Here is a 27,925-nt window from a genome sequence, read left to right on the forward strand (position 1 = left end):
GCTAGTAGAGGCACCAAATCCAGATCATCAGAATCTGATAACCAACAGCTCTTCCCTCTGAATCCTGCTGCTTCCAATATATCCTTCTTCCCCCACCCCCACTCATAAGGTTTTTTGATTAAGAAAAGAGAAAAGTGGTTATAGTCTCATTGATTTGGAATAGGCTTCCATTCTCCTTTTTTTCTGGTGTAGCTCTATATAGTAAATGGACCAAAGTTGGGTGGAAGCAGAGCAAGTGTAAGGAAGGAGCTAATCATTCAATTTTTATGAAACTTATAATCTATCTACTGCCTAATTTTTTGCCCATTTTTCTCCATGCCCTTTTCCTCTTGGGCTATATGAAGCAGAAGTTGCTCTCTTAAGCTAATAGATATAGGTGCATAAGGAACTTTAATAGTAAAGAGAACATTCTTAAGTGACTCCTTGTGGATATAACCATCTAAAATTACACATGAACACACATGGTTTAAGAACACATTGTATGGGGGATTGGAGAGTACTTAAAAAGAACTTCTTTTGTCTTCTATTTCTGACCTTAGGAATTCAAACAACTTCTCAGGAAAGCCTTCTAAAACTCTGAAGCCAAATCTTCACTCTTACATTCTGGTTGGAATTTCCCTTAGAAGATGCACAGTTTGAGAATTTGATTGATGGCTGTGTTCAAAATGAACTATTTGTGGTTTACTGATCCCCAGGACTCCCGTCTGGAGTGATGATATTAAGGGTGTTTTTAAATGATCCATTACAACTGTGGTAGACATTAGTGGAACAATTTCTGAACAGCTGGATTGGATTATATTTCCTAAAGGAAAAAGAATGTTTCCATTCTCATGATAAATTTTCTTTTCTCCTTCTCCCAGACAGAATCATGAATAAACTGGAGGACAAGCAGGACCAGATGATACCATGAAGAGAAGTTTACAGGTCCTCTATTGCCAACTGTTTAGTAAGTAGAGTCTCTATTTCCTCTTGACTCTGATATGGCAGTGTTATTGTCTGCTGAGCTCCAGTTATATATGCATTCTCTAAATAGCATTGGAAGAAAGTCTAAGATTGGTCACAGAGATGGATGCAGTGAATTATCCCTGTGTTCATTAATCTATATATTGAATAATCTCTCGATTTTCTATCATCTGAATACGTGCCACTGTTCAATGTTAACTAATTGTCATATAAGTTATGAGTCTTATGGCTATCAAAGAATTAGATGTTGAAAGGGCAAATGCTGCTGTGCTACTGGGTTTAATAAAAATGTCTTCCATTTCAGTGGTTATGTGCACTTCTTGGTTGGTAGGAGTTGAGACTGGGAATATGCCATTAAATGACTGTTGCTCTAAGTGTTTGAGCTCACAATTGAGTAGGCAAGTGGAGCAGACTGGCAGTTATGGGACTGTTCCTCGGTAATCTAATCTTTCTAGTTACTTCTTCTTTTGCCATGGTATTTTCCTAATCTTGTTCTATAGAGAAGCTTTGGATTCATGGCTTTTCCCACTAAGATTCTATTCTTTTGCTCATTCCACAGTCCCCCTAGGCCTTTCACCTTTGTAGATTTCTAACTTTTGATCTTAGGGCTGCTATTTTATTGGATCTCTGGAGCTGGACATAATGCTTGGACTGCTTTTCTTTCATACCTTGATGATAATCACCCTAATGGATGGAAATAATTAATAATGGCACTAGATTTGATATTCATTGATTCTTTTTTTTTTAATCCTATTTGTTGGGATTGGTAAATTAACACCATTTCACCCCTAGTTTTGCCCCCTCCAAATGTAGTTTAAAGGAAATGTATATCTTGACCCTTCTAGAGACAGCCAGACAAGCACCCCTGGAATATTGACAGTGCTTCCATTGCTGAAGTCAACGGATTAAAATGCAATTAGGAAATGCTTATCCAAATACATAAGACACCATAAAACCTAAGTAATATTAATTTGTAGTTTTCTAGATCAGTATGTAGCACTACAGGTGTTTCTATTTTACTTGGATATTACTGATGGAGAAATAAGCATTACTAGAGTAGCCATCTGGAGAACTCACTTCTAATCCTGTCTTTGCTTCATGAGTATGGGATGCTAGATGGAGTTAGTCCAGTTCTTGAGGTATGCTAGAATGGATGTTCCATAGTCTCACAGAACTAAAGCTGGAAGAAATCTTAGAAACAATTTAGCCTAAATCCCTTATTTTTAAAAAATGTGTTTTTTAATCTCCCCTTCTGTCTCTCCCCATTGAAAAAAAGAAAAAAAATATATTTGTAACAAATATATATATATATATATAATCAAGCAAAACAAATGACCACATTGGCCATGTCCAAAAAAGAAATCTGTCTCCTTCTTCATGTTGAGTTTACCACATCTATCAGGAGATGCAAGCCCTTCATTTTATAGACCAAGAAATTGAAGCCCAGGGAGAGAATTGAGGTAGGAAGGTATTAAGAATCCAAGGTGATATTTGAACCCAAATGCTCTAATTCAGAGCCATTAGTCTTTCTTATGCAGTAAACGGAGCATCACACTGCCTTTACCACATGTTGGCTGGAAAATTCAGGGACGAGGGGAGTAGCTCCTTATATCCAGCAGAAATCACCATATATAGAATCATTTTGCTGTTTTATCTGTTTTATTTTGCCATTCATGTTCTGTCCTTTATCACAAACTTCTCATTTATAAAGTTGACTAATCAAAACAGAGGATATATAAAAGATGAAGGGATATCTCCATGGAGACTGTCATAGGAGTTGCTGAATGGAACTGAGTATAAGCTCTTCCATTCCTTTGCAAAGTTTGCACTGGAAATTTAGAATGATCCAGTGGAAATCCTATACTTCTACTGAGTAGATAGAGATATTCATTGAACCCGTTCTAATTGAGCAAGTTTGATTCTCAGCCAAGTCTGCCTTCTAATATCCATCTTCATCTTTCTGCTTATTACCTCTCCCATCATCCAATGTGGGGCCCCAGCATATTCTACTTGTATTCTTGCAATGGCCTCTACTGTATTAACATTAGCTATTATTATTTTTATTAACTCATTTCCTTCTAGCCCCTTCTAGGAAATGCATCCTCTATGTTGCTGTCAAAATAATTTTCTGAAATCACAGTTGTGATTGTCACTTTCTAGGGCTCAAAAATAATTTTCCCATAATGAATAAGGTCTAAATTTGTGGCATATTACTCACCTTAGTGCCCTGACTTTCTATCATGATCACCCATGTTTGTGATATGAATTGTGGAAAATTAAAGTTTCTTGTGAAATTCTTGTGAATAGACTTACAGGTCATGTGAGGCATGTACCAATCAAAGCATGAGTCCCCTCTGACTTTATCACTGACAAGTGGTCATCCAGCCTGTTAGAAGAACTAAATGATAAAGAGGAATGAATGAGAGGTGCTGAATAATAACCTGTGGCAAGTTAAGGGAAAATCTGTTTCAAATTTACATTTAGTTTTGTTTGGAATTGGAAAAACACAGATATAGATAAAATAAGTGAAAATAAGAGAGAAAGAAATGGAGGAAAAAAAAGAAAGAAAGACAAGGTCTGTCTTCTGGAGAAGACATGTTATATGTATGCATTTTCTGAGATGAAATGTCATCCCAGTACTATTTCTGAAGCCCAAATCATCTCTACCAATCACCAGTGATAATGTCAGGAGAAAGAGCTATTTATTATCATGCAACACTCCTCTCCTGGCAACAGTGATTCTTCCCCACGCTGACTGCAGCATCAGTCATAGCTCCTAGCATGCAACTAGCATAGAACAATCATTCCAGTTGTAAACCCCAAACACCTTTCTGCAAAACTTGTGAATGCATCAGGAATGAATGTTTGCTTCTGAATATTTGTAGTTCTTTCATTGAGAAAAAAATAATCCAACAAAAAAATAATCTTAAGAAACCAAGAATTCTTTGTGTTAGCATCAAACTAAAATAAGATTCTATTTACATATATCTCTCATTAAAGGATGCTAGGACCCTTACGTTTAAAGATGAATCATTAAATTTAAGAATATTAAGGTTATAGATTTGGAGATGGAAGGAACTTTTGGCATTATCTAGTTCATTTTGTAGACAAAGAAACAGAGGCCCAGAGCATCTAAAGATGCTCAAAATAAGATAGGATAACAAATGTCAGAAATGAGATTTGAATTGAGGTCTTCTGTCTTCAAATACAAAACTCTTTCCATTGACCCATTTTAAAGAGAAAAGTACCTGGAGTCAATTTTCTGGATTTGCTAACAATGTGGTATTTATGAACTTCAATGAAGACAGAATACATTTCACCATTTTTTTATTATTTGTTCCAAACACATATTTATGATGGAGTCAATTTTATTTGCATAGAGAGATGTGCAAATGATTTTCTCTCATGAGATTCTGAGCAAACTATTTTTTTGTGTGGAGAGCCTCTCTTAATCTAAGGACAAGTTATCATTTAAACCCCACATCCAATGGAAGGCAATATATGTATGTATTGTGATTGAAATCTCTTGTTGGAATTAGAGCCTGTGATAAAAGAAAATAACAAAGAACTTGTCAGGAAAAAAAAATCTGCAGGCTCTAGGCTGTGGTACATTTGGAAAATTTTTTCTTGAAAAAGGATAGTGAGCAAATCCTAAAGCCATGGATTCTACCATACACACTAATTTTTTTGCTATTCGGGGGAAATCAAATAAGTTATGTGAAGTGCTTTGCAAACCTTAAAGCACCATATAAATGTTAAGCAGCAGCAGCACCAACACCATTACCACCACCATCATCATCATGATTTCCTCAGGGTTAGTCAACCAGCAAGCATTTAAATATTTAATATAGGACAGGCTTTGGTGATACAAAGAATAGCTGGTCCCTAACCTCATGGTGTCCACATTCTAATAAGACCATATGGAAATAATTGTACATTCAAGAAAGATGCATTATAAAGGAGAAATTGTTGTTAATCTCAGAGAGAAGGCACTAAGTTGGGTGGTGGAATAGGATGGAGAAACTGGGAAGACCTCTTGCAGAAGATGGGATTTAAGCTGATTTTTGGAATAGTCAGGAAGTCATTATGCAGAAATGAGAAGGGAGAACATCCCAACCTGTGCTTATTACATATGCTTAGTTAGGAGACGAAGTGTTCTCAGTGAAGAGCTATGGTTTCTTATGAATGTGATGAGAACATCAGCCACTGATGACATGTGACAAAAAATGCGAATCACTGTACTAATTGTTGAGGAAGATTTAATTTTAAAAAAAAAAGATAACCAAAACAAAGATTTCCACTCAAGGACCCTGCAATATCATTAGGGTTATAGCTTAAACCAATGTAGTTAGAAAGGGGCATTAAAACCTGCATGATGCTATCATCTATCCTTGCTTTTTCCCACCTGACAATTAGTCCATCCATCCCTCGGCAAAGAGCATATAATAATAAATATAATTGAGATATGTTTCTTAAATTAGGGATTCTTAATCTTTTTTGTGTCATTTGCAGGCTGATAAAGCCTATGTGTCCCATACAATGTTTTAAATGCATAAAATGATAGTAATAATAATAATAGTATTTATATTATTGTGTTTAGTCATTTCAGTAATGTCTGACTCTTTGTGACCCTCTTGGGGCTTTTCTTGGCAAAAATACTGGCGTGATTTACCTTTTTCTTCTCCAGCTCATTGTGGAGATGAGGAAACTGAGGCAAATGGTAAAATGACTTGTGCAGAGTCCCATAGCTAATAAGTGTCTGAGGCCAGGATTTGCCAGGTAGTCTAAGTGCTTAACAATTATTATAATTTTCAATTCTCATGAGAACCAGAGAAGGTACGTGCTATTATTATCTCCACTTTACAGAGAAGGAGATTTAGGTAGACAGAAGTTAAGTGAATTGGCTAGGGTTACACAGCTAGTACATCCCTGAGGTTGGGTTTGAACTCAGGTCTTTCTGCCTCCAGATCTAGTTTATATCCGTTAACCCACCAACTTATCAATTACATCGAAATATAATTATCAAAATATTAAAACAAAAACCTTGCCACATTCATGGCCCCCAGGTTAAGAAATTCTCTTTTAAGGTTTGCAAAGCTTTTCTTAAGAGAGAGGATTATTTTTTCCCTTGTTTCCCCAGTGCCTAACACAGTTCTTGGCACATAGTGGTGCTCTCTTTTCCCTACATACTGTAGCAATTCTTTAAGCAGAATAGCCTTATATCAATATATGTACTTCTTACCAAGGACCCTGATGCCCTTCTTCCTTCTCACTTCATTTTTGTGTGTGTTTGTCATTATAGTACCTAACAATAGCATTTTTTTGGTCCCATTTCATCAGTGAGATTCTTGTTACTTGCTATCCCCCAAATCATTCTGTAATTGTCTTTTTAAAAAAACAAAATGAAAACAATCAAAAAACTCTTTTACGTTCAGATGCATTGAAATTGTTCAGGAAAAAAAAAGAGATTTAGTCTCTTTAAGAAAATGTTGGCCTGAACAAAAGCAATATGTTGCCAGGCTTAAATAAGCAGTGATAAGGAAAGAGTGAATTAGCTTAAAAAAAAAAAAGTAATCATGGAAGTCTGGTTGTACTTTCTTTAAGACCCCATTAAGGAATCTTAAAGAGTTAATTTCTCCATATTTTATAGTTTCTTAGCCAGAAAAAAACCTCCAAGCCCCAGAATCTCCATCGGAAACTAAAGAGAAATGACATGGGAAAAAGTTCTTTAATGCTTGCCTTCTCTGATAAATCAAGCAAAATAATTAGAGGTTTTTTTTCCCATTTAGAAGAATAGTTAGAGTGAGGGAGGATAAGGAAGAGGATGAGAAATAGCGTATTCTGAGACTGAGCCAAATAGATTTTCTGAAATCCAGAGCATTGCTGGAGAAATAGTCATGGTAGTGATGGTGGGAGGAGGAGGAGTAGTAATGGTGATGGTGGTGGTGGTATAGTAGAAGTAATAATAATAGTAATAGTAGTAGTAGTAGTAGTAGCAACAGCAGCAACAATTAACACTCATCTAGCACTCTAAGGTTTACAAAGGGATTTACATATATTATCTCCTTTGATCCATACAGTAACCCTGTGAAGTTGATGCTATTATTATTCCCCTTTTACATATGAGTAAACTGAGGAAAACAGAAGTTAAGTGACTTCAAGAAGATGAGTCTTCCTGACCTGCACTCACTTAGATACCCCTTCTTTGAGCCTACCCTCCCTTCATTGTACCTTACATTCCCAAATTAGCTTTGTCAATCCTACAGCCATCAAAACTATCTATCTCAGCTTGTCTAGTATTAGCTCTATTTTAAGAAGATATGACAGTCTGATTAAGTTAATAATAACTGACATTTGTGGAGCCCTTTAAGGCTCACAGATGCTTTATATGTACTAAATTATTTAATCTTCCTAACAATCCATGAGGTAGATATTACAAGTGAATAAATTGAGACTCAGTATTCACACAACTAGGAATTACTAGAGACAAGTAGAAAGTGAGTTATTCTGTACTCCAAGCTCACATATTTTTCCCACTGTCTTAAGCTCAGCCTATATTAATCCAAATTATGGTTTAAAAAAATACCTGCCCTTCTCCATTTTCGTAGGGAGTATTTGGACTTTTTTTTGGCAGAATGGAATTCTTCAGTATAGGAAATTTTTAGTGAGGAAATTCTAACAACTCTGTGATGTTGTTGTTATAATGATGATGACTACTTTACAGATGAAAAAAGCAGAGGCTGAGAACTAAATGACTTGTTCATGGTCAAATAGATAGTATCTGAGGAGGGATTCAAATTAGGTTTAGTGTTCTTCATATACTTACGACTCGATTATCCACATCTGAGCAGAACCATTTTAGGAGACTATTCCCCCAATGACAATCACTAGAGAAACATTGCCTACAAAGCATTGATCACCCTGTTTAGGGCTGGCATTTCGAAACCTACTAAGTGTTGGCAAAGTTTAGACCCAATATTTTCTCTGTGCATGCACATGCACACATGATTAAACAAAGCAATTTTAGGTTCTGGCTGCCTATGTGCTGGCTGACTCTCACTAATTCAGAATGAGCATGAAATCTGGCCCTGGAAACTAGAATGTGACCAATAGGTAGAAAGTTCAGGCCCCTATCACTTCTTGTGGTAGCCTCCTAATTGATTTTTCAGCCTCGAGTCTCTCCTCACTCCAGTTCATCCTTCATGGAATTATCAAAGTGATTTTTGTAACTATGTCCCATCCCTTTCCTTTTATTCAGTAAACCCTTCTGGTGATTTTGTTACCTTTAAGATTAATTATTAACTCCTCTGTTTGGCATTTAAAGATTTTTACAACCTGTCCCCTTCTAGTATTTCCAGCCTCCTTGTAGGCTGCTCCCCTGTAGTCAGCCACGCCACAATCTGTGGACCAACCCCCTGGCCTATTTGGGATACTCCATGTCCATCTGTTTATACTACCTATCGATGCTCTGGAATGCTGGCCAGGAATGCTCTGTCTCCTCATCTCCATCTCTTAGAATTCCTAGCTTCCCTCAGACTAAGAGCAGATGCCATCTCATGGAGGGGATACTTTTCCATTCTCCACAGCTATAAGTGACTTCCCCCTCAGATTACATTCCACACCCATTTATAATTTAAGTCTACCTATTTAGGTCTGCGTTGTCTTTTTCATTAGATCATAAGCTCCTTGGGGGTAAAGACTATGCTCTACCCGGTTAAGTTTACAAAATAAAATGGCAGACATGAAAATCTCTTTATTCCAGGTGGTCTTTCTTGCTTAATACTTAGCTGTACTAGATGTTCATAAGATGACAGATTTACGACTTCAGATAACATTAGAAATCATCCAGTTCAGTCCCTTCACTTTATAAATGAGGAAGCTGAAACCTAGAAATTTTGCATGAGGTTGCCCAAGTAATTAGAAGCAGGAGTTGGATTTGAAGCTGAAATCTACCTCTCTTCCCATTGCCCCTTTATAGGGTTAATTTGTGGAACAAGAATTTAGAACTGGCACCTTTTTTCCCTCCCTCATTATACAAATATTTGCATATATTATGCACAGATATGAGACCGCTGCAGTTCTGAAATGAAAATCCTTCACTGAGGGTTAAGAAACCATCTTAGGCTGGTAAAAGATAGCTAGTTCATGGAAGACCAAGGACATTCAGACCTTTCAGATGTCTAAGTCTGATTAAATATCTTTTGAAATTTCCACTGTAATTGAAAATTTACATAAGTCAACAGCTCCCCTATGTGTACTTGCATTTCCATGTGAAATTAAACCTTTCCAGCTCTCTCTAATTGCAAAGGCTGGTTTGTCTCGGTAAAAAGTTAAAGTGGGGAAGCATTTTAAAGAAAGAGAGTCTTATTACATTCAAGTACATACAGGAAGACAGCTGGCAGTACTGTGTGTTTCTTTTGGTGTGTAGGGAAGGTATGGGGGAAATCATGCTTGATACCTTAGTTTTATAAGTGTTTTAATTAACAGGATAATTTGTAATTAGCAAATTAATTGTTCTATGTGTAAATGTTCCTGCTTAAGTAATTCTTACAGATGCTCAGAAAATAGCTTGTTTGGTCTTTCACTCTCACATAGTTTAACTCCCCCCTCCTGTTATGTTTAGATAAATAGTTTTTTTCCTCCCATCATGCAAAAGTGAATTTCACTCTAACGTGTGCCAGCCCAAATTCAAAATTAGTGATAGCCCACTTATTAAGATTTATCTCCCCAATTATACTTCATTCCTTGTAGCTTTACGAATTGTACTGGAATGACTAAGGCCAAGTACAGTAGGACTGGAGATTTTTTGGAGGGAGTTTTCAGCAGAATTTTGAAAAGCCTGAATGTTGTTGTTGCCTTTGAAACGCCCCTCAAAATGTCTATGTTTCTGAATATTTAAATATCAACCTTATAAGATTTAAGAAGAGAGCTTCCCAGCTCTCAGATGGGATTCTGGGGACCCATGGAAGCTAGTCATTGCTTGCCACTCAAACCCAGCAAGTCTCTTGATGTCTGCTTTCTCCATTCTTCTCTTAGCAGTTCATTCATTTCTCACCAAGCATTCTCTTCTCTCTGCCCTTCTTGCCAAAAATTTCAGTATTTTCTTTTCTAAATAAGCATCTTCCCTTTGAACACTACTCAGCTTAGAGTGCTTTGTCTTTCCCATAGTACCTCATACAGAGCATTTAAGGGATCCTAGAGCTAATGGCTGGGCTCATTATTCACCATCTCTGCAGGCTGAAGAGTGCTATTATTGCTTAAGACACACAGGCTGTCATCCAGCTTGGGAGACGATGGCACTTGCTTACTTAATCGGCCCACGAGGAAAGAACTGGCTTCAGTTGAGACTTTACATTAGAGTCCAATGTCCAGTTAGTCCACATCATATGCTTATTAGTGATATTTGCTAATGAGATAGCTATGGATGTAATTGTATGGTATTTAATTTCATATCAAAAGGCAGAAATAAATTGAGTTTTCTATGCCACAATTTCCTTGTCTCTAAAACAAAGAGATTTGGCAAGCCCATCACTAAGGGCCCTGAGCCTGTGAGATAGATATCCAGACAGTTTCCATTGTTATTCCTCATATGACGAGTCCAGTTAATGTTCTGCCTAATGATTTTCCTGAGATTTTCTTGCAATTACAGCTGGTACTCCCCACAGCTCAGTAACTTAGATTAGATGAGAATCCTGGAGGCTTATGAGATGAAAAGTTTCCAGAGTTTTCTTTGGAAGTTCTTGGTCGTAAGGGGCAGTAGGTGGCTCATTGGATAGAGCACCAGCCCTGAAGTCAAGAGAACCTGAGTTCAAATTTGATCTCAGACCCTTAACATTTCCTAGCTCTGTGACAAGTCACTTAATCCCAATTGCTGTAGAAAAAAAAAAAAAGGAAGTTCTTGGTCCCAATAGTATAATTTAGGATAAAGGAAGTTCTTGGTCCTGATAATATAATTTAGGGTAAAGGAAGTTCTTGGTCCTGATAGTATAATTTAGGGTATTTGGCCAGATTGGAGTAGAGAACGTGTCTTCAATAAAGGGCAGAGAAGTTAGAGCACAGTAATTGCCAGTACTCTGATATACTAATCTCTGTCAAGAAAACCCCAGAATCATGAAAAGCTGGACATGATTGAACAACAAAAATGCTAAAGTAGATGCAAATGCCCAAAGCAAATATATAATTTTATTAAATAAATTGCCATCCTTTTCTCCTATTCCTAAGGCAATAATTAATAGTAAAATTGAAATAAAAATAAATAATATCAATTTAGGGTACTTAGAAAAATCTAGGAAGAAGACACCAGTGTAAATAGAATCTCTTCATAATTGTGAAGTGCTTAACCTAGTAAATGTTTACTGATTGGTTTGATGGATCTGTGAAATGAGTCACTGGACTGTATTCAGCAGTGGTACAGATCTGATAAATGATAATATTTATTGATTGATGTTGTGATATCACTCATTGAGTGAACCACGCACTGTTGCCTCATGTGAATTCTTGTGTATCTTGTCCCATAAATCTTTCACAAGAGCCCCCTGCCACTGTGTTGCCCTTTGTCCATTGGTTATCCCTAATTCCTTCTGCACAAATCATAAATTTGGACCTGGAAGGGATACTAGTGGCCCTTATGTCCACCCCCCCCTTCCTTTACAGAAGAGGAAAATGAAACTCAGGTAAAGTTACAGCTTGAAGACAGTTGGATAATAGGTAGGATCTGAACTCAGATTCTTTGATGCCAAATCCAGTATTTATTTTCCTGCTACATGATGCTAACTTCCCAGTCATGGGCCCAGTTCTTTTTTTAGTTCTAACTTCTTTTGAAGAATCATTTGTGTCACCTCTTCTGTGGAATTCTTTTTTAAAAAAAACTATTTTATTTTCCTCTAATTACATGTAAAAACAATTTTCAACATTTGTTTTTAAAATAAAGTTCCAAATTCTCTCCCTCCTTCCCCACCTACCATTGAGAAGATAAGCAATAGGTTATATATGTGTAGTCATGAAAAACACATTTTATGGGATTTTTTATTCAATTTAATAAATGTTTATTATGCATCTTTTATGTGCCAGACACTGTCTAAGCTATGTAGCTATCTGTTGCCTTCTGGGAAATCTACAGCATTTATTCTTTGGAGATGATAGAAATAGTGTCACCTGAGCTGAGAGGATCTACATGTACCTCTCCCTCCCCTCAACAGGTATTCCCTAAACTCAGCATATCTTGTTACTTTTTTCCTTTTACTGTTTTCCTAGAAATTAATCAGCTCTTGCCAGAAGAGACACAGCATCGTTAACAAGCAAGCCTTGCTGTGCATTTATAGAAACCACTATTGATAAAAACAACAACATCATTTTTTCTGAATGTACAGAACATTTCAGGACATCCGCAGATCCAAATAAACACCAAGTTAGATATCAGCTGAAACAGGAAAAATTCACCTTTATGGAGTTTCTTTCTTGGAGCAAAAAGGAAATGGGCAACAGCAAATTTTCAAAATTTGAGAACCTCTTTAAGGGCCAGAATTCTAAGTCCAGAGCAAGTAAAAATTCTCCTATTTACACTGTAGATGACAGCTCACAAAGCCCTTTGTTCACAATTCCATTTTGAAATAGAGAGTGAAGGTATCGTTATCACCATTTAATAGTTGGCAAAGCTGAGGCTCAGAGAGATGAAATGATTGCCTTTTGTTCATCTAGCTATCAAGTCTCTGGGGGCTGAGGAAGGAAGGATATGAACCAAGATTTCATGAATACTACCAATCTGTCACCTACCTAGATAGAGGCTGAACTAGGTAGCTCAGTGAATAGAGCCCTGGATCTAGTAAGAAACACCTGAATTCAAGTCCAGCCTCAGACATGTATTAATTGTGTGACCCTGGGCAAGTCACTTAACCTGTCTGCCTCAATTTCCCCAACTGTAATATGAGAATAATAATAGCACCTGCCTCTCAGGATTGTTGTGAGAATCTTGTGAGATAATAGTTGAAAAGTACTTAGCAGAGTACCTGGCACATATTAGTTACTATATAAATGTTAGCTATTAGTATTCTTCCCAATTAGATGTAAACTCCTTGAGGGCAGGGATTTTATTCTGCCTCTTTTTTGTATGTTCACCACTTAATACTGTGTCCAACACATAGTAGATATTTAATAAATGATTATTAATTGATTGATTGATACTTAGATTCATCCATGGGTTCATTAGAGTGGGCAGTCCCTCCACTGCTACAAATTGCAGCCCACCTGTGCTCTTTACTTTTGTGCTATTCTTGTCCTTGTCCTTCCATGATAGATCCCGCTCCCTTTATGCACTAAAGATGGAATTGTGAGACATTTAGTATTTCATTGATTTTTATAGCATATAAACTTCCTATTTAACTGAAGAGCCCTTTTCTGGGTATATATTATGTCACTTGCAATAACCAAGTTTCATTTGGTCACATGTTGGGACCTATGTAAGCCCTCTCTGCATCTTTATATTTATTTCCCTTTGGGTCATCTGCAACTTTTCTTCTTCTGGGTGTGAATGTTGTGGTCTTTGATTCACATTCAGCCTGTTGAGCATCACCAGGAAAATGTTAGTGGACTTTGCAGTGATAGGCAGTTTAAGATCATTGAAAACTTATATTAAGCAACAACAGAACAAGCTTGGCTCTAAAAAGAGATATAAGAAGACACCTTCCTCTCAACTCCTCTAAAAAGATAGGAAGCTGGGATTAGTTAGGTGATGCAGTGGATAACACACTGGCCCTGGAGTCAAGAAGATCTGAGTTCAAATATACCCTTATTCACTTGATACTTACTAGCTATATGATCCTGGACAAATCACTTAACCCCAATTGCCTTGCAGAAAAACAAACCAAAAAAAACTAGAAAGCCACGGTGTGGGAGACATTTCCTAGGATGTCAGATTCTCATTAATATCTTTATTGGTTTTCCTAATTTTTCCCTCTTAAAAAATTCTTTTTTTAAAATAAGGGATGGCTCTCTGGTAGAGGATAAGGGAAAAGGTTGCAAAGAAAAATGTAAGGAATATGAAAAGATAATAAATCTTAAAAAAAAAAAGAAAGAAAAGAGATTATGAACCAAAAACATAGCCCCAGACTCATGTGAAATTCGTTCCTTTTGCTTTTCGGGAAATTAAAAGTATTAGCAATAAAATACAAAATAAACTAACATAATCTCTCTTGGTATATAATGTTAATGGCTGAGATACTTCTCACATAACCTTTCCATCTTTTACCCTCAAAAGACAATTGGGAGTTTAAACGTCCTCTGTGCTTGTTGGAGGATGCAAATCTGAATCATTTGAACACACATTATCCAATTCAATTCAATAAAAAATTATTAAGTGCCTACAATGTGCTAAGAACTCTGATAAATGTTGGACATATGGTTAATATAGTTTCTGCCTTCAAGTAACTTAAATCTAAAGGGGAAAAACTCACAAAAAGAGGCGAGAAAACTGGGGTGGGAGAGATATGAGAAAGTATCTTAGGTTATCTAGCATGGGGGCAGCTTGTTTCATAGAGCTCAAACTCACCAGAGTAGCAAATGTAAAGTGCAGTGAAATGAGAGTCCGGGGTCTTCCCTCTACAAAGAAAGGCATCAGGAGGAATTTAGCACTCTATTCTTCAGCCCTCCAGTAATAGATTATCTATTATATGATAATAACCTTTATTGCTAGGTGAATAAATGCTATCTGGAAGCAGGTGATGAAAGTGCAGTGGAGAGACCAGGTAAAGCCTTTATCTACCTTTGCTTATCCCCGTGCCTTGGATCATGCTATCTCCCAGCTCTGAAATGGATCTCTGCATCCTCACCCCCATTGGCTGAAATCTTTCCTTTCCCTTGAGGTCCAACAGAGGTGCCTTGGAGTCTTCCTTGAAATCACCATCTGAAAATGATTCGTCTCAAATTTCTCACATCACTTTATCTCAACTTCTTGACATTCATCACATCCTTTCTTTAATACATTATAAGCTCCTTCAAGCCAAGTTTTATGCTAACTTTTTGTGCTTAATACATGTAATAGGTACATGATGCTTTTTTCAGGAAGTAGGGAAAGATCTGGACCCCCAGTGAGGAAACCCCCTTCTACAGTTGCTAACTACCTACTGCTCTGCAGCTTATAAACTTGTTATTTGTCTGGTATTACAATTAGCTTATATCAGAAGGGAATGTGGTCAGTTATCTTTCTACCATGTTCTCCTGCCTCTCAAGGCAACTTGTGTTGAATTGGGTCTCAGTTTCTTCATCTGTCAAATGAGGGAAACAGTAACTAGATGGACTTATAAGTACTTTATCAACTCTGAATATTTGACCTTCTTAAGTGAAATAAGTAAGTAAATGAATTTTTTTTTAATTTCAGAAGTGTTGGAAATTCCTTTCCTGTATTTCTAGAGTAACCTGTGACTTATTAGTTAAACCTAGGGAGTTGCCTTAGGCATAAAAAAACATGAAATGAGTTATCTACAGCTAAGCGCAGAAGTGGTTTTTGAACTCAGGCCTTCCAGATTCCAGGTCCGGCACTCTGCCCAATATGCCAGTTTGCCAATCAAATTCAATTCTGGTCTCACCTAACACTAGTAGAAAAGGATGTATCTACTAGTCTCGTCCATATGCTCAATAATGAGGATATGAATGGGAGAATGATAGTGCTGCAAACAAGATCCCTTGTGGCTCTCCTGCCTCCTGAGCACCCTTGAACTGCCTGAGGGTTCTTGTAACCATCCCCAGATGGCCTCGTCTACTTGCGGGGTCTTTTTAATATATATTTGTGCCTGTGAGAATGTGGAAGCCCAGAAAATGCCTTATGTGTGAAGAGAGTATTGAGTGAATCAAGAAGAGCAACTTATCAATGTGGATAGTGCCACAAAGATATGAGCAGGTGATTTGTATTGGGGCTGTGGGGAATGAAAGCATTTTAGAATCTTATGGTTAGAAGAAAGTCATCTGGTCCAATCCTTACCTGAACCTTGGAGTCTTTCTCCAGCTCATTTTCCAGAGTGCATGTGTATGCATGCAAAAATACATACACACACACACACACACACACACACACACACACACATACACAGAGAGAGAGAAACAGAGACAGAGAACATTAGTTTTAATCAACTAAAATACCTAGAAGTAAACCAAAAAATTCAGATCAAGACACAAACATGATTTCCATGTTAAATTTAGTAAACACATAAAAAACCAACTATATGCCAGAAGTTCACAATTTCATATCTTTTTTTTTAATTGTAAATTGAAATCTACATGTTGATGATAAATATTCATAATGAAGCATGGAGTTATTTTTTAGAAAGATTTGCAAAGCACTTTGCATACATTTTCTCTGCTATGGAAAAAAAGCATACCTGGATTTCAGCCAGGCATTGGCCAGTGCTTCTCATGCCATCCTCATAGGGAACAAGCATTTATTAAAAGCCTGCTTTGTGCCAGAGATTGTATTAAGTGCTTTACAAATATCCTCTCTTTTGATTGTAGACAAGCTGGAAAGGAATGGACTTGTTGACAAGACATTTAAGCCTTTCTTTTGAGTTACAAGGTTGGGTAAGGAGAGGTTCTTTATACCACTCTGAAGAATTTAGCCCATTAAATAACCAATTTGGGAAGGACATGTGAGAGATATCCACTAATGGATTGTTGGTTGAGATGTAAATTGGTATAACCATTCTGGAAAGCAATTTAGAATGATGTGGAGAAAGTGACTGAAATATTCACACCTCATGACTCATATAGCCTGCTACTGGACTTAAACCTTCAGAAAGTTGGCAGCAAAAGGAAAGGCCCATAAACATCACATTTTTTTTCTAATAGGCACAAAGGCCTGGCAACCAAATAGATGCTCACTGATTGAAGAATGCTCAGCAAATTGTGGTATACTAACATAATGGAAGATGTCTGTGCTGTAAAAAATAATGAACACGATGAATATAGCAAAACACGGAAGACTTATATGACCTAATGTAGAGTAAAATAAACATAACCAACTATGCATCAGACAAATCATATAATCTATGTAAAAACACTTAACACAGCACCTGACTTATAGTAGATGCTATAGCTTATTCTTATCCTCCTTCCCTATAGCAATGAATATGGAAAAACAATCAAGAAATCTACATTGAATGTTAAGAAAGTATGACTGTATTTGGCCCCAAAGAAGAGTTATAAGAAGATGCCCCTTCCTCCCACTTTTCCTCTTTCTGTCCCTCCCTTCATTTTCTTTTTCCTTTCCTCATTTTCTCTCTTCCTCCTTCCTTCTCTCCTTCTCTCTCTTCATCTTCCTTCCTACCTCCCTACTCCCTTTCTCCCTCTCTCTCTGTCTCTCTTTCTCTGTCTGTCTGTCTCTCTCTTTCTCCCTCTCCCTTCCTCCCTCCCTCCCCTCTCTTTCTTTCTTCTTCTCTCCTTCATTCCCCTCTCTTGTCAGCTTTTCTTTGTTGGCAGAAGTTAGCATGGTGAGTGGCCATTTACCTTGGGTCTCTGCCTTTTGATTTAACAAAGTAAAAAAGACAATAGGAGAGGCTGAGAAGGAGGGTGTGTGCAGGCGATTGGGTCAAGAACAGCATCTCACCAATGGCTGTTTACTCGATGTAATACAGATACAGCCATGGGGAGAGCACAGTGCTGGAATTCCAGTGATAAGGGTTTGCTGCTTTCTAGCTATGTGACTCTAACAAACTCCGGCTTCTTTTTTTTCTCTAAAATAAGGGGCTTGGGCACACAGTACAGGGGAGAGTGCTGGATTTGAAGTAAAAAATCTGGGTTCAAATATAGATCATGACTTGTTGGATTTTAGGCATCTGTAAAATGAGGGAGAGGTGAGACTAGATGACTTTTAGGGTCCTTACAGTCTAAACCTTGATTCTAAATGCAAGGTTGACTCCAACTATCACATGTTACAGCATCACATTTTAACATGGATGTGAGTGATCTGTTAATGCAGGGGCCGCTTGTATTTTTGCACACGGGTGTGAAATGTGCTGACTGTGAGTTTCTGGCTTGTAGCATCTTCATTTTTAGTCTTCTCCCACCACTGTTTATTTAAGAAACCCAATGATCCTGCAAAATTAACAAGCACAAACAAAGTTGATTAGTCTTCCCTTTCTATGCAATTACCTCACAGGGGGGAAAAAACATGACTCCCATCAATATTTAGAAGAACTGCAAGAGGCTATTGACATGACACAGTAAATTCTTCTAAGAACAGTGTGGTAAAAATGTCTGAAAGTATTTGATTTGTGGTGTAATTTGCTAGAATTACAGGAGCCCATTGCTTTCCTTTTGAATTATCCAGACTTTTTGGATCATAAACTACTTACCTTCCAAATGAAAGGAATTCTCCTTAGATATATAGCAAATGGAGACTTTCACACCTAGCCTTGCTCAGGGATGGAAAATAGACTGCTAAGTGGATTTACCTTCCCATGCTCCCTCTTCTTCACCGTGCCCAAGAAATAGTTTCTTTTCACTAGTAGAGTTCTGTTCCTGAACACTGGGGAAAAAATTTAGAATCATAGGCTGACTCTTCATTTTCCAGATGCAATGACCAAGGCTGAGGGTCACACAATTAATTTATAGCAGGATTGTGAAGGGTGAGAGAAGAAAAGAGTTTCTTTTGAAGATCTATTTAGAAATTTCATATTAAAAAAAAGAAATCTCTTCTTTAAATACACAAATAGTATTTGGGTTTAATATGTTGGAATCCTTACTAACTGCTAAGTAGTTAGAGTTGATCTAATCTTACAAAAAGATGTTTTGGGCAGAACCTGAAACAAGGTACTAAGTAGAACTACCCATAATCCCTCTCTCTGGAAGGAGCATAAATAGGCCAATGGGCCAGTCGGAGAGTTCTAGAGAGTGAAGACGCTACAAGTCGAGATTTCAGCGGAATGACATGAAGAGTTGGAGCTGGCTGGAGGTTGAAGAAAGCAGAGGCAGAGGCTGAAGGACCAGATCTTTGGATTTAAAGACATTCGGAGAGAGCTCTTGGAACCAAGCAGAGAGATAGGCCTATAAGCTAACCGGGCTATATTGGACATAATAAAAGATCTGAACTTTTATCACCTGGCTGTGTTTTGAGAAGAAAAAGATCACCACATTTTGGCGCCCAACGTGGGGCTGATTCAGATCCATCTGAACTAGATCACAACATATCACCTCCAGAAAGACATCCCACAAGAAAAACCCCAAGCAGAACTGTAATCTCAAGGAAGAAATACTTCAGGCTGCTAGAAAACCAAAACCAAAACCAAAACAATTTGACTATCAAGGAGCCACAGTGAGAATTACCCAGGATTTGGCAGACTCTACAATTGAGAAATGAAGGGCCTGGAACAGTGTAAAGCAAAGGACCTTGGATTACAACCAAGAATTAACTACCCAGTGAAGGATCTATATTACTATGTGCTTATGTATTTTAAGCAATTGCAAGAATCATTGGATTTCTTGAGATGAAAGATTGTTGATGAGACTTTTGCAGTAGTTAAATTTTCATGTTGATTCATGTTATTTGTTACATTACCACTAGCCTGTGTTATATTGCTGTGTGCTTTTGTAAATTATGTATAATGCCTCCCATATTGATGGATTTATGTATACCATGTATATCTGTTACAAAGTTCTGGCCCATATTGATGGATTTATGTGTACCCCCTCAGAAACCCCCTATGTTTTAAACAAAAGAAAGGGGGAGATGTTGGAATCCTTACTAACTGCTAACTAATTAGAGTTGATCTAATCTTACAAAAAGATGTTTTGGGCAGAACCTGAAACAAGGTACTAAGTAGAACTACCCATAATCCCTCTCTCTGGAAGGAGCATAAATAGGCCAATGGGCCAGTCGGAGAGTTCTAGAGAGTGAAGACGCTACAAGTCGAGATTTCAGCGGAATGACATGAAGAGTTGGAGCTGGCTGGAGGTTGAAGAAAGCAGAGGCAGAGGCTGAAGGACCAGATCTTTGGATTTAAAGACATTCGGAGAGAGCTCTTGGAACCAAGCAGAGAGATAGGCCTCTAAGCTAACCGGGCTATATTGGGATAATAAAAGATCTGAACTTTTATCACCTGGCTGTGTTTTGAGAAGAAAAAGATCACCACAGTTTAATAAATTCATTTAAATGTCCTTTCAATTGAAAAGCTTTTATAACAAAATTTTGATTATTCAGGAGCTGATCAAGATATAGTTAGAGAATGTAGGTCTCCAGCAACTTGCCTTCTCCTCTTCTCGTGTTTTTCACCTTTGGAAAGTTTCATTGCTAATTAGCATCTACAACAGAAGGTAGAAAAATGATAGAAAGGAAAGGTGAAATAAACATCAAACCATTCTGCTGTTATTTATAATTGACGATAAAGTACTTTTTAGTTGTTAACAAAGGACTTCAATTCTCTTTCCTCAATTGCCAAAGATAGTGGAGAGTTCCTTTGAGACTCTCAGAAATAGAAAGGACCTTAGAACTTATCAAGTCTAATCCCTTCAAATGACATATGAAGAAATTGGCATTCAAGGAAAGAAAGGGTTTTGCCAGAGAGCATTTAGCTAGTTAGTGATAGATGATAATGATAATGATAGTAATAAGAATAGTTGCCATTTATATAGTATCTTAAGGTTTGTAAGGCACTTTACAAATACCATTTCATTGGGAAGGTAGATGCTTATATTACCCCCATTTTAGGAAACTGAGGTAAGCAGAAATCTAGTAAAGATTGATTAACTTGCCCAGGGTCACACAGGTAGTAAATATCTGAGGTTGGATTTGGATTCAGGTCTTTCTGACTCCAAGTCCAGTCCTCTGCCCACTGTACCACCCAGCTTCCTGACAGTATTGACAATGATAAATCCTCAAATGAACATCAAGAAAAGTACCAGGAAATCTAGGGTGGGATTGGGATAAAATGTTAGAATACTGTACCTGTCTTTTTGTAAATCATTCTAAATTACAAAAGTTGGCTTATCATCAGTGTTGTAATGATGAGGCAATTGATGGAGGGCTTCCTTATGACACAGTCTATTAGATTTGCAAATCTTAGGTTAAAGTTGGAGGCCCCTAAAGGCAGAATGAATGGGTCTTATTTGGGCATTCATCATCACTAACTTAGCAGGTAGATTTATTGCCAATGTTCATAGTATCAACAAGATTTCCCTCTCTGCCTGACTCTTTAAAATATGGCACCCTGTTTTCACATTCACTGGGAGTATCTTCTCCCTGCCTTTCCTTCTCCCATCAGTGTTTGACTTGTTTTATTTTGCAATATTTAGTTATCTGTGGCACAAATATCAAGGGCAAGCCAACTGGTGGAGTCATCACTTTAAAATAATCCTGAGAAGACAATCAGCCCAAATGAAATTTGACCTAAAAATGGAAGTCATTCCTTGTCACCATCCTCTTCCCACTTGTCCTATCTATTATTATCACCTTCCTGCAGAGCAGAAACTGTTCCTGCTTTCTAGCTTTTTACTTTTCCAGGACAATGACATGCTATCCCCTTCAGATGCTCTGCAGGTCATCTGAGCCAACATCCTTGGTGGTACAGATAGCCAACATTCCATTTTTCAGCAGTGCATCTTTGAACAGGATTTCTCCAGTTAAAGGAAGCCTTTCCTTGCTTCCTTTAACACTGAGCTCATACAAACTCCTAAATGATGCTTTCTTGATTTTCATCCCTTTCCCCTAGGACCTCATACTTCTACCCATCCCCCACTCCTGAATTGCCTTGGAGTGATTTTGTATATACTTAGGTTTATATATTTTCTCCTCTAGTAAATTGTAAGCCTTTGGAGAGTAGAGACTGTTTCACTCTTTACTTTTTATCTCCAGCACATTGCCTGGCACATAGTACATTATGTTATCGTGAACCAGAATTGTCATAAATCATACAGATAGATGAACATTATTATTTTCGTTTGCCAGACAAGAAAACTGAGGTTTAGATAAACTGTTTCCTTCATGTTTGCATTGCTTGCTAATGAATGTCAGTTGCAAAAGTTGAAATACAAACTAGCACTAATCTAACCAGTAAACCCTTAGAAGCTACCCAGTCCAACCTCTCCATTGGATAAATGGAAACTGAGGGCCTGCTAATGAAGCATTTTCTGTGCAATCATTTGTAAAGTCTTGTCAATTCAGCCTTTGTAGCAAATCTGCTATGCCCTTCCTCTCCACTCATCTGGCCACTATCCCAGTTCAGGACTTTTTCCTGTCTCACCTGTCTCAACTGGACTATTGCATTGGTCCTGAATGTTTTACCTTCTTCTAGTCTCTTCCTTCTCCAATCCATTCTCTATAATCCTGCTAAAAGAATTCCTAAAGCACATATCATTTCCTTATTCAAGAATCTTCAATGAGTCCCTATTACCTGGAGGAAAAAAGAAAAAAATCCCTCTAAAAAAAAAGAAACAATCTCACTCTAGCCTATATTCCTCTGCTTATTTCCTGTCACTCCCCTTCTCATTCATTCCATGTTCTGGCCAAATTAGTCTACTTTAATTTACCCCCATTGTGCCTTTGCACAGGCTGTCTCCTCTCCCTGGCATGCATTCCCTTCTTACCTATATCTCAGTTGCCACTTTCTATGAGCAGCCTTTCTTGATTCCCCTTATAGTTTCTAGGTCTCCCCACTCCCCATCCCAAGTTGTGTTTATTTACTTGCTTAAATGTTACCTATCTTTGGTAGAACATAAACTCCTTGAAGGCAAAGATTATTTCTTACTATATCCTTTTACACCTAGCACCTAATAAAGTGTTGTGCATATTTTAAATGTTCAATAGATAGATGATTGTTAAATTGAGTCAAAATGATTTTTCTAAGTGAAGTGTTAGATCTGAGACTAGAACTCAGGTTTTCCAGTTCCCCAAGCCAACGGTATTTTCTCTACATCATGATAACAGTGATGATAGTGATTAAATATTTATTGACTTACTGCTTTGTGAACCAGACAATGCTTGAATGTAGAGATGCAAAGAAACAAGAGATGGTATCTGCCTTTAATGATCTTATAAGGAAAATTTAAATCGAGAGAATGAACACATATTTCAGAAGAGAAGTAAACTTAGAAGAGACCATATGAGTGCCAAATTCATGGAATAGAAATGAACTCTCCCTGGAATTTAAAGCAATGAGTGATCCTCAGAGATAAAACAATCGGGGCAGGCTCCATAGATGAGATGGGATTTAGGGTGATGGGAGTATTTACTTAGCAAATGGGTTTTCTGATAATAATCTCAATACAGATGAACCTGTGTTGTAACCTGAGGAGCAGGAGTAATGGGTTTTGGTCCCAGTCTATCATTAACAACCCAATTGTGTGATATATAAGGACTATATCAAGGACTGTATTTATTCTCTTAGACCCTTACCTGTACAATCCATTGAGAGGGAGAGAAGAAAAATCAGGCATTAGGGTATAGAAGTTTCCCTCCAGCTTTTAAAATTCCATATTGCCAAAAATTATCAGTGGTAGTGGAAGTTATAAAAATTTGATTTCTCTCTACTGAAAATTGAAATCTTGGCAGCCTGACAGTCCTTAAAGACCAAATTTGTTGAATGTATTTATAATTCATCATGTGGCAAATTGACAAGGAGTTCTAACCAGTTCTTGATAATTTGATATTTATTTTGTATATCTTGTGTACTTAGTTATGAACACATACAATAGAAGGTAAACTTCTTGAGCTCAGGGTCTGTCTTTTGTATTGTTTTCCTTTATGTCTGCTAGAACAATACTGGTCACATAACAGGTAATTTTTATTGCCCCTGTACTAGCCTTAGTGAAGATTTGTCCTGCTTGTGTCATCAACCACCCTTCCAGGCAGGCACTCCACCCACTAGTGACAAGACAAAAATGATGTCCTGATTGACCATGAGATTGGCAAACATGGAAAACCCAGTTGACATGGCATTAGCACATTTTGTGCAACCACTCGGCTTTTATTTTCTTCCCACTTGGGAATTTCTCTATCAAAGTTGAATAGTTTGAAAGAATAAGTGTTGGTCTGGACCTGCAGTTTTCTTGTGTAAGGAACTTACTGAGCAGAAATGATCCCCCAAATGTAGATCTCAACACTTGGTCCAGATCTGAGAGTCTTAGAGACTTAAGTTTTATAGGCCTGCTCAGGACATTGAGATCTACATTGAGATTTAACTGGGAGCAAGCTGCATGCTTTTTTTAAAGCTTCCATTTCTTCATGTGTAAAATGGGAATGATAATTTCTATAGTATCTATCTCAAGGGACTGTTGTGGATCAAACAGGATCCCATTAATAAAATATCTCATGACAATAAAGGACTATTTAAGTGTTTATAAAGTACTATATAAATGTTCATTGCTGTTGTTTGTAAGAAAGCTCAAAGACAGCCAGATGGTGCTCCAGTGCATAGAATGCTGGGTCTAGAGTCAGGAAGAGATTAGTTCAAATCTAGTAAACCTTTCTGAGCTGTGGCACCCTGGACAAGTTCCTTAATTTAGCCTGTTTCCTCAAGCACAAAACAGTGATAATAATAGCCCCTATTTCCCAGGGTGAATAGGAGCATCAAATGAGATAATACCAGGATATCATAGGTGTTTAATAAATGCTTGTTCACTTTCCTTCCCCCTTATTATTATGGGTTGTAGCATGAGAGCTCACCATTCCTGGTGCCATCTGGCTCTTCTTATTTGCATATCTTCAGTTGTTCTCCTTTATACTTACTTGGGGGTCTTTTTAAAGTGGGGGAAGAAGCCTACAGTAAAGGGATGAGGTTAATGACACACGGCAGGTGCTGTCTCTGTAATATTAGGGAAAGAAATGTAGCAACTTCCAAAAGAGTTGAGCCATTCCTTTAATATGTAGATGATTCTGTAGCTCATTTAAGCTCATTATTTTTCAGTTAGCAGGCGCTGGTTGAGCCATCCTTATGGCTATATTTTTAGAAGGCTTAGATTATTATAGCAACTGTGAAAAAGGGATGGGAAAAGAAATCTGGCTGCCAGCACATAACTCCCCTAATTACATTTCTTGAATTGAATTCCCCTTTCTTTTCACCCTCAGAGAATATCATCCCCCTGATTGAATGCCGTCGCCCTTGGGTGGCTGCTGACAAAGCTGCCAGCTGATGAATGATGTTTGGGGATGCTGGTCGTCCTCCTCATCCAGATGTTTATTCTGTGCAACAGCTGGGCTTCAGGAGAAAGGTTGGGTACCCAGCGTGCCTGGAATGCTATCTCCTTCAAGCAGCTCCGTGAACGACTTGAAAAGTTGGTCTTAAGCCTTCTGTCTCTTAACAAAACTTCTAAAAATCATGGGAGGCAATCTGAGAGAGGAAGAAGAGACAGGGAAGGAACAAGGTAGAAAAGGTGAGGGGAAAACCCCAAGGCGTATAGTATTAGTAGCTATAATGGGGGAAAATCATTGGAATAAGAAGGTGAAAGTCTAGTTATCTCTAATCTTTAGAACAGTATTTCTAAAAATGAAGGTGGTGAGAGAGAAGTTTTGAGAGGTTTATTGGATGCTGGGGTTTGTTTCGGATGCTGGGGAGGGGTAAAGGCAGGGGAAAGAGCTTTCACATTGTAGGTAGATGAGCTGACCTTGACTCCCATGTTCCCTTACTTCCCCTTTTTCCAGCTGTGGGCATAGTTCTTCTGACTTCCATGGAGCAGTGGTCATGGCCTTGAAGAAAAGAATCCAGACTTGTATGAGTTTTGTTTTTCAGAAGTGTGATGTGAAGCATTAAAGCTGAAAATTAAAAAAAAAAAAACCTGGGTGGATAAGGGCCAAATTTTTCAGAATGGAAAGAACTGCAAAGTAGGAATAATAAGAGTAAAGTGAAGGAGAAAATTTTCTGTGATTGGGCCAGAGTTAGGTCACACATGGAAGATTTTCAAAAAAAGGTCAAGTAGAGGAAGAGAAGGGAGAGAAAAGAAGGAAGAGAAAATGGGAAACAATTAGGAAATGAATGAATTATGAGAGTGAATGAAATGAAATATTGGGCTGTAAGAAATGACTAAAGGGATGGAAAACTGGGAAAACTTTTATGAACTGACAGAATGAAAAGAGCAGAACCAGAAGAATGATTTCCACATTGTGAAAGCCATTTGTTTTCAGACTTAACAACTATGGGATCATTCACTCAATAACCAATCATAGCTCTAGAACTTATATGAAGCATGTTTCCTGTGTCTTGGCAGTGGGGTGATGGATGGACTATAAAGAAGGAATGAAACACTTATTTTCAAACACAGTCAATGTATTCATTTGTTCTGGTTGACTAGCTATTTGTTTCAGATTTCTCAGTATTGGGGGGAAAGTTGGAGAGAGTGGGAGACTAGTAATAAAGATACAAAAAATGGAAAAGAAAGAAAAAAGTATCACAGAACATTTTTAAAAATACAAGAGAGAACAAAAGGAAGGTTAGATGGGGATCTAGGCAAGCAGGATAATATTGATAGTACCATGTTAAATCTAATGTATACTTTTTTAAAGATTCATCTATATGTAATAGATATTTATTGTTTCCAATCTGTTCTTTGTAGATGGAAATATTCACATCTACTGATATTTGCCAAGTTCATAATTTAAAAAAAAAAAAGAAAAATGGGAAGAAATGAAAATAAAGAAAACAAATTTAAGACCACATCTGTAATTATAAGCTTGTAGTATGAGGGATGAGGAAAAAGGTGAGAGGGGAAGAAGAGACTGGATGTGTTAATTCATTAGTTTTCTGAGCTCTTGATGAGGATTTTCTTCTACCAGTACCAATCAGTGATTTCTGTTCTGTTTACAGTCTTTAAGGAGGTAAATGGAAATATTAAGAGTTTAAGTTACTTGCCCAGGCACAGCCATCTATCAGAATTTGAATTTGAATGTGTCTTTCCAACTTAGACAAGTTTTCTGTCTACTCCTTCTTGCTGAATCTCTATTATATGTGTGTTAAATTATAATAATATTCACAGTAGAGCTGGAGAAGATATTAAAGATCATGTATTCCAATGCTATAGTTTTACAAATATCTAATCTTAGGTCACACATGTACTGTTCAATTCAGTAAATATTCATTGAGTCCCCTACTAGATATAGATCACGGTGAAAGAAACTACAGGAAAATAAAAAGGATTCCCAAAATATGCTTCCTGATTGTGTAAACTCTTACAGCTAAGTATGGAGATAAAACTTGTATACAAATAGTTAGGTTGCAAGGTGCAATTTGATACAGAAACATTAACCAGCTTTAGAAATGCAGAGAAGACAGATTTCAGGTTTGGAGCGGGGAAGACAAGGGAAATAACAGTATATCAAGATCTTGAAGATTGGTTTTGGGGCTGGTGAAGATGCGGAAGGAAAAAAAGCATATGGAAAAAGAGGGGCGAAAAGGCTGAAGTGGGAAAATATAGACTGCATTTGAGGAACAAGATCTTTGGAAAGATTATAAGGGATGTTAAGAGGAGTAATGGAGGAGGGCATGAGAAGGAATATATACTGAAGCAAGATTGTAGAGAACCTTGATACCCTGCTGAGGAATTGACAGTTTATTTGGTATGTGATGAGAAGCCACATGTGGTGTGATCTGAGCTGTGCTTTAAGGTTCCACCAGTTTCACAGCTAGGGTAAGGAGAGCAGTTAGGAAGTTATTGCAATGGCTCAGACAAGAAGTTAGATCTGAACAAAAATGGCCAATGTGGGAACAGGAAGCAGAGACTCTTCAAAAGTGAGCCTCCTGGAGGGAGGGATCACAGAAGAACAGGAGAAGAGTTATGCATTAATTTTGGCCTTTGGTCTAAGTTTTTGGCCTTCACATTGGGCTATTTCTTAAGTGACAGCATCATAAATGTGAAAAGACCTGCCACTGATAGGGACAAACAAAAATAAACATGTCCCAGAGAAGCAACTTAAAAATCTAGGAAGGACACCAGAAGGAACCCAATGATGTTGTTTAAAAAAAAAATAGTCCATCCACTGACAAGTATTTATTGATTG

General features: G+C 37.5%; 1 protein-coding gene across 1 annotated transcript in view; it reads left to right on the forward strand.

Moving 5' to 3' along the window:
- The window catches only part of TMEM108 (transmembrane protein 108), a 367,120-nt gene that overhangs the window by 185,754 nt on the left and 153,441 nt on the right, over nt 1-27,925 (forward strand). The window contains exon 3 of the mRNA XM_051962345.1: nt 861-946. Coding sequence (XP_051818305.1) covers nt 907-946 — 40 coding nt within the window. The 5' untranslated portion in view covers nt 861-906. The remainder of the gene's footprint in view (nt 1-860; nt 947-27,925) is intronic.

This window comes from Antechinus flavipes, chromosome 5 (assembly GCF_016432865.1).
Source record: "Antechinus flavipes isolate AdamAnt ecotype Samford, QLD, Australia chromosome 5, AdamAnt_v2, whole genome shotgun sequence".
NCBI classification, from domain to species: domain Eukaryota; kingdom Metazoa; phylum Chordata; class Mammalia; order Dasyuromorphia; family Dasyuridae; genus Antechinus; species Antechinus flavipes.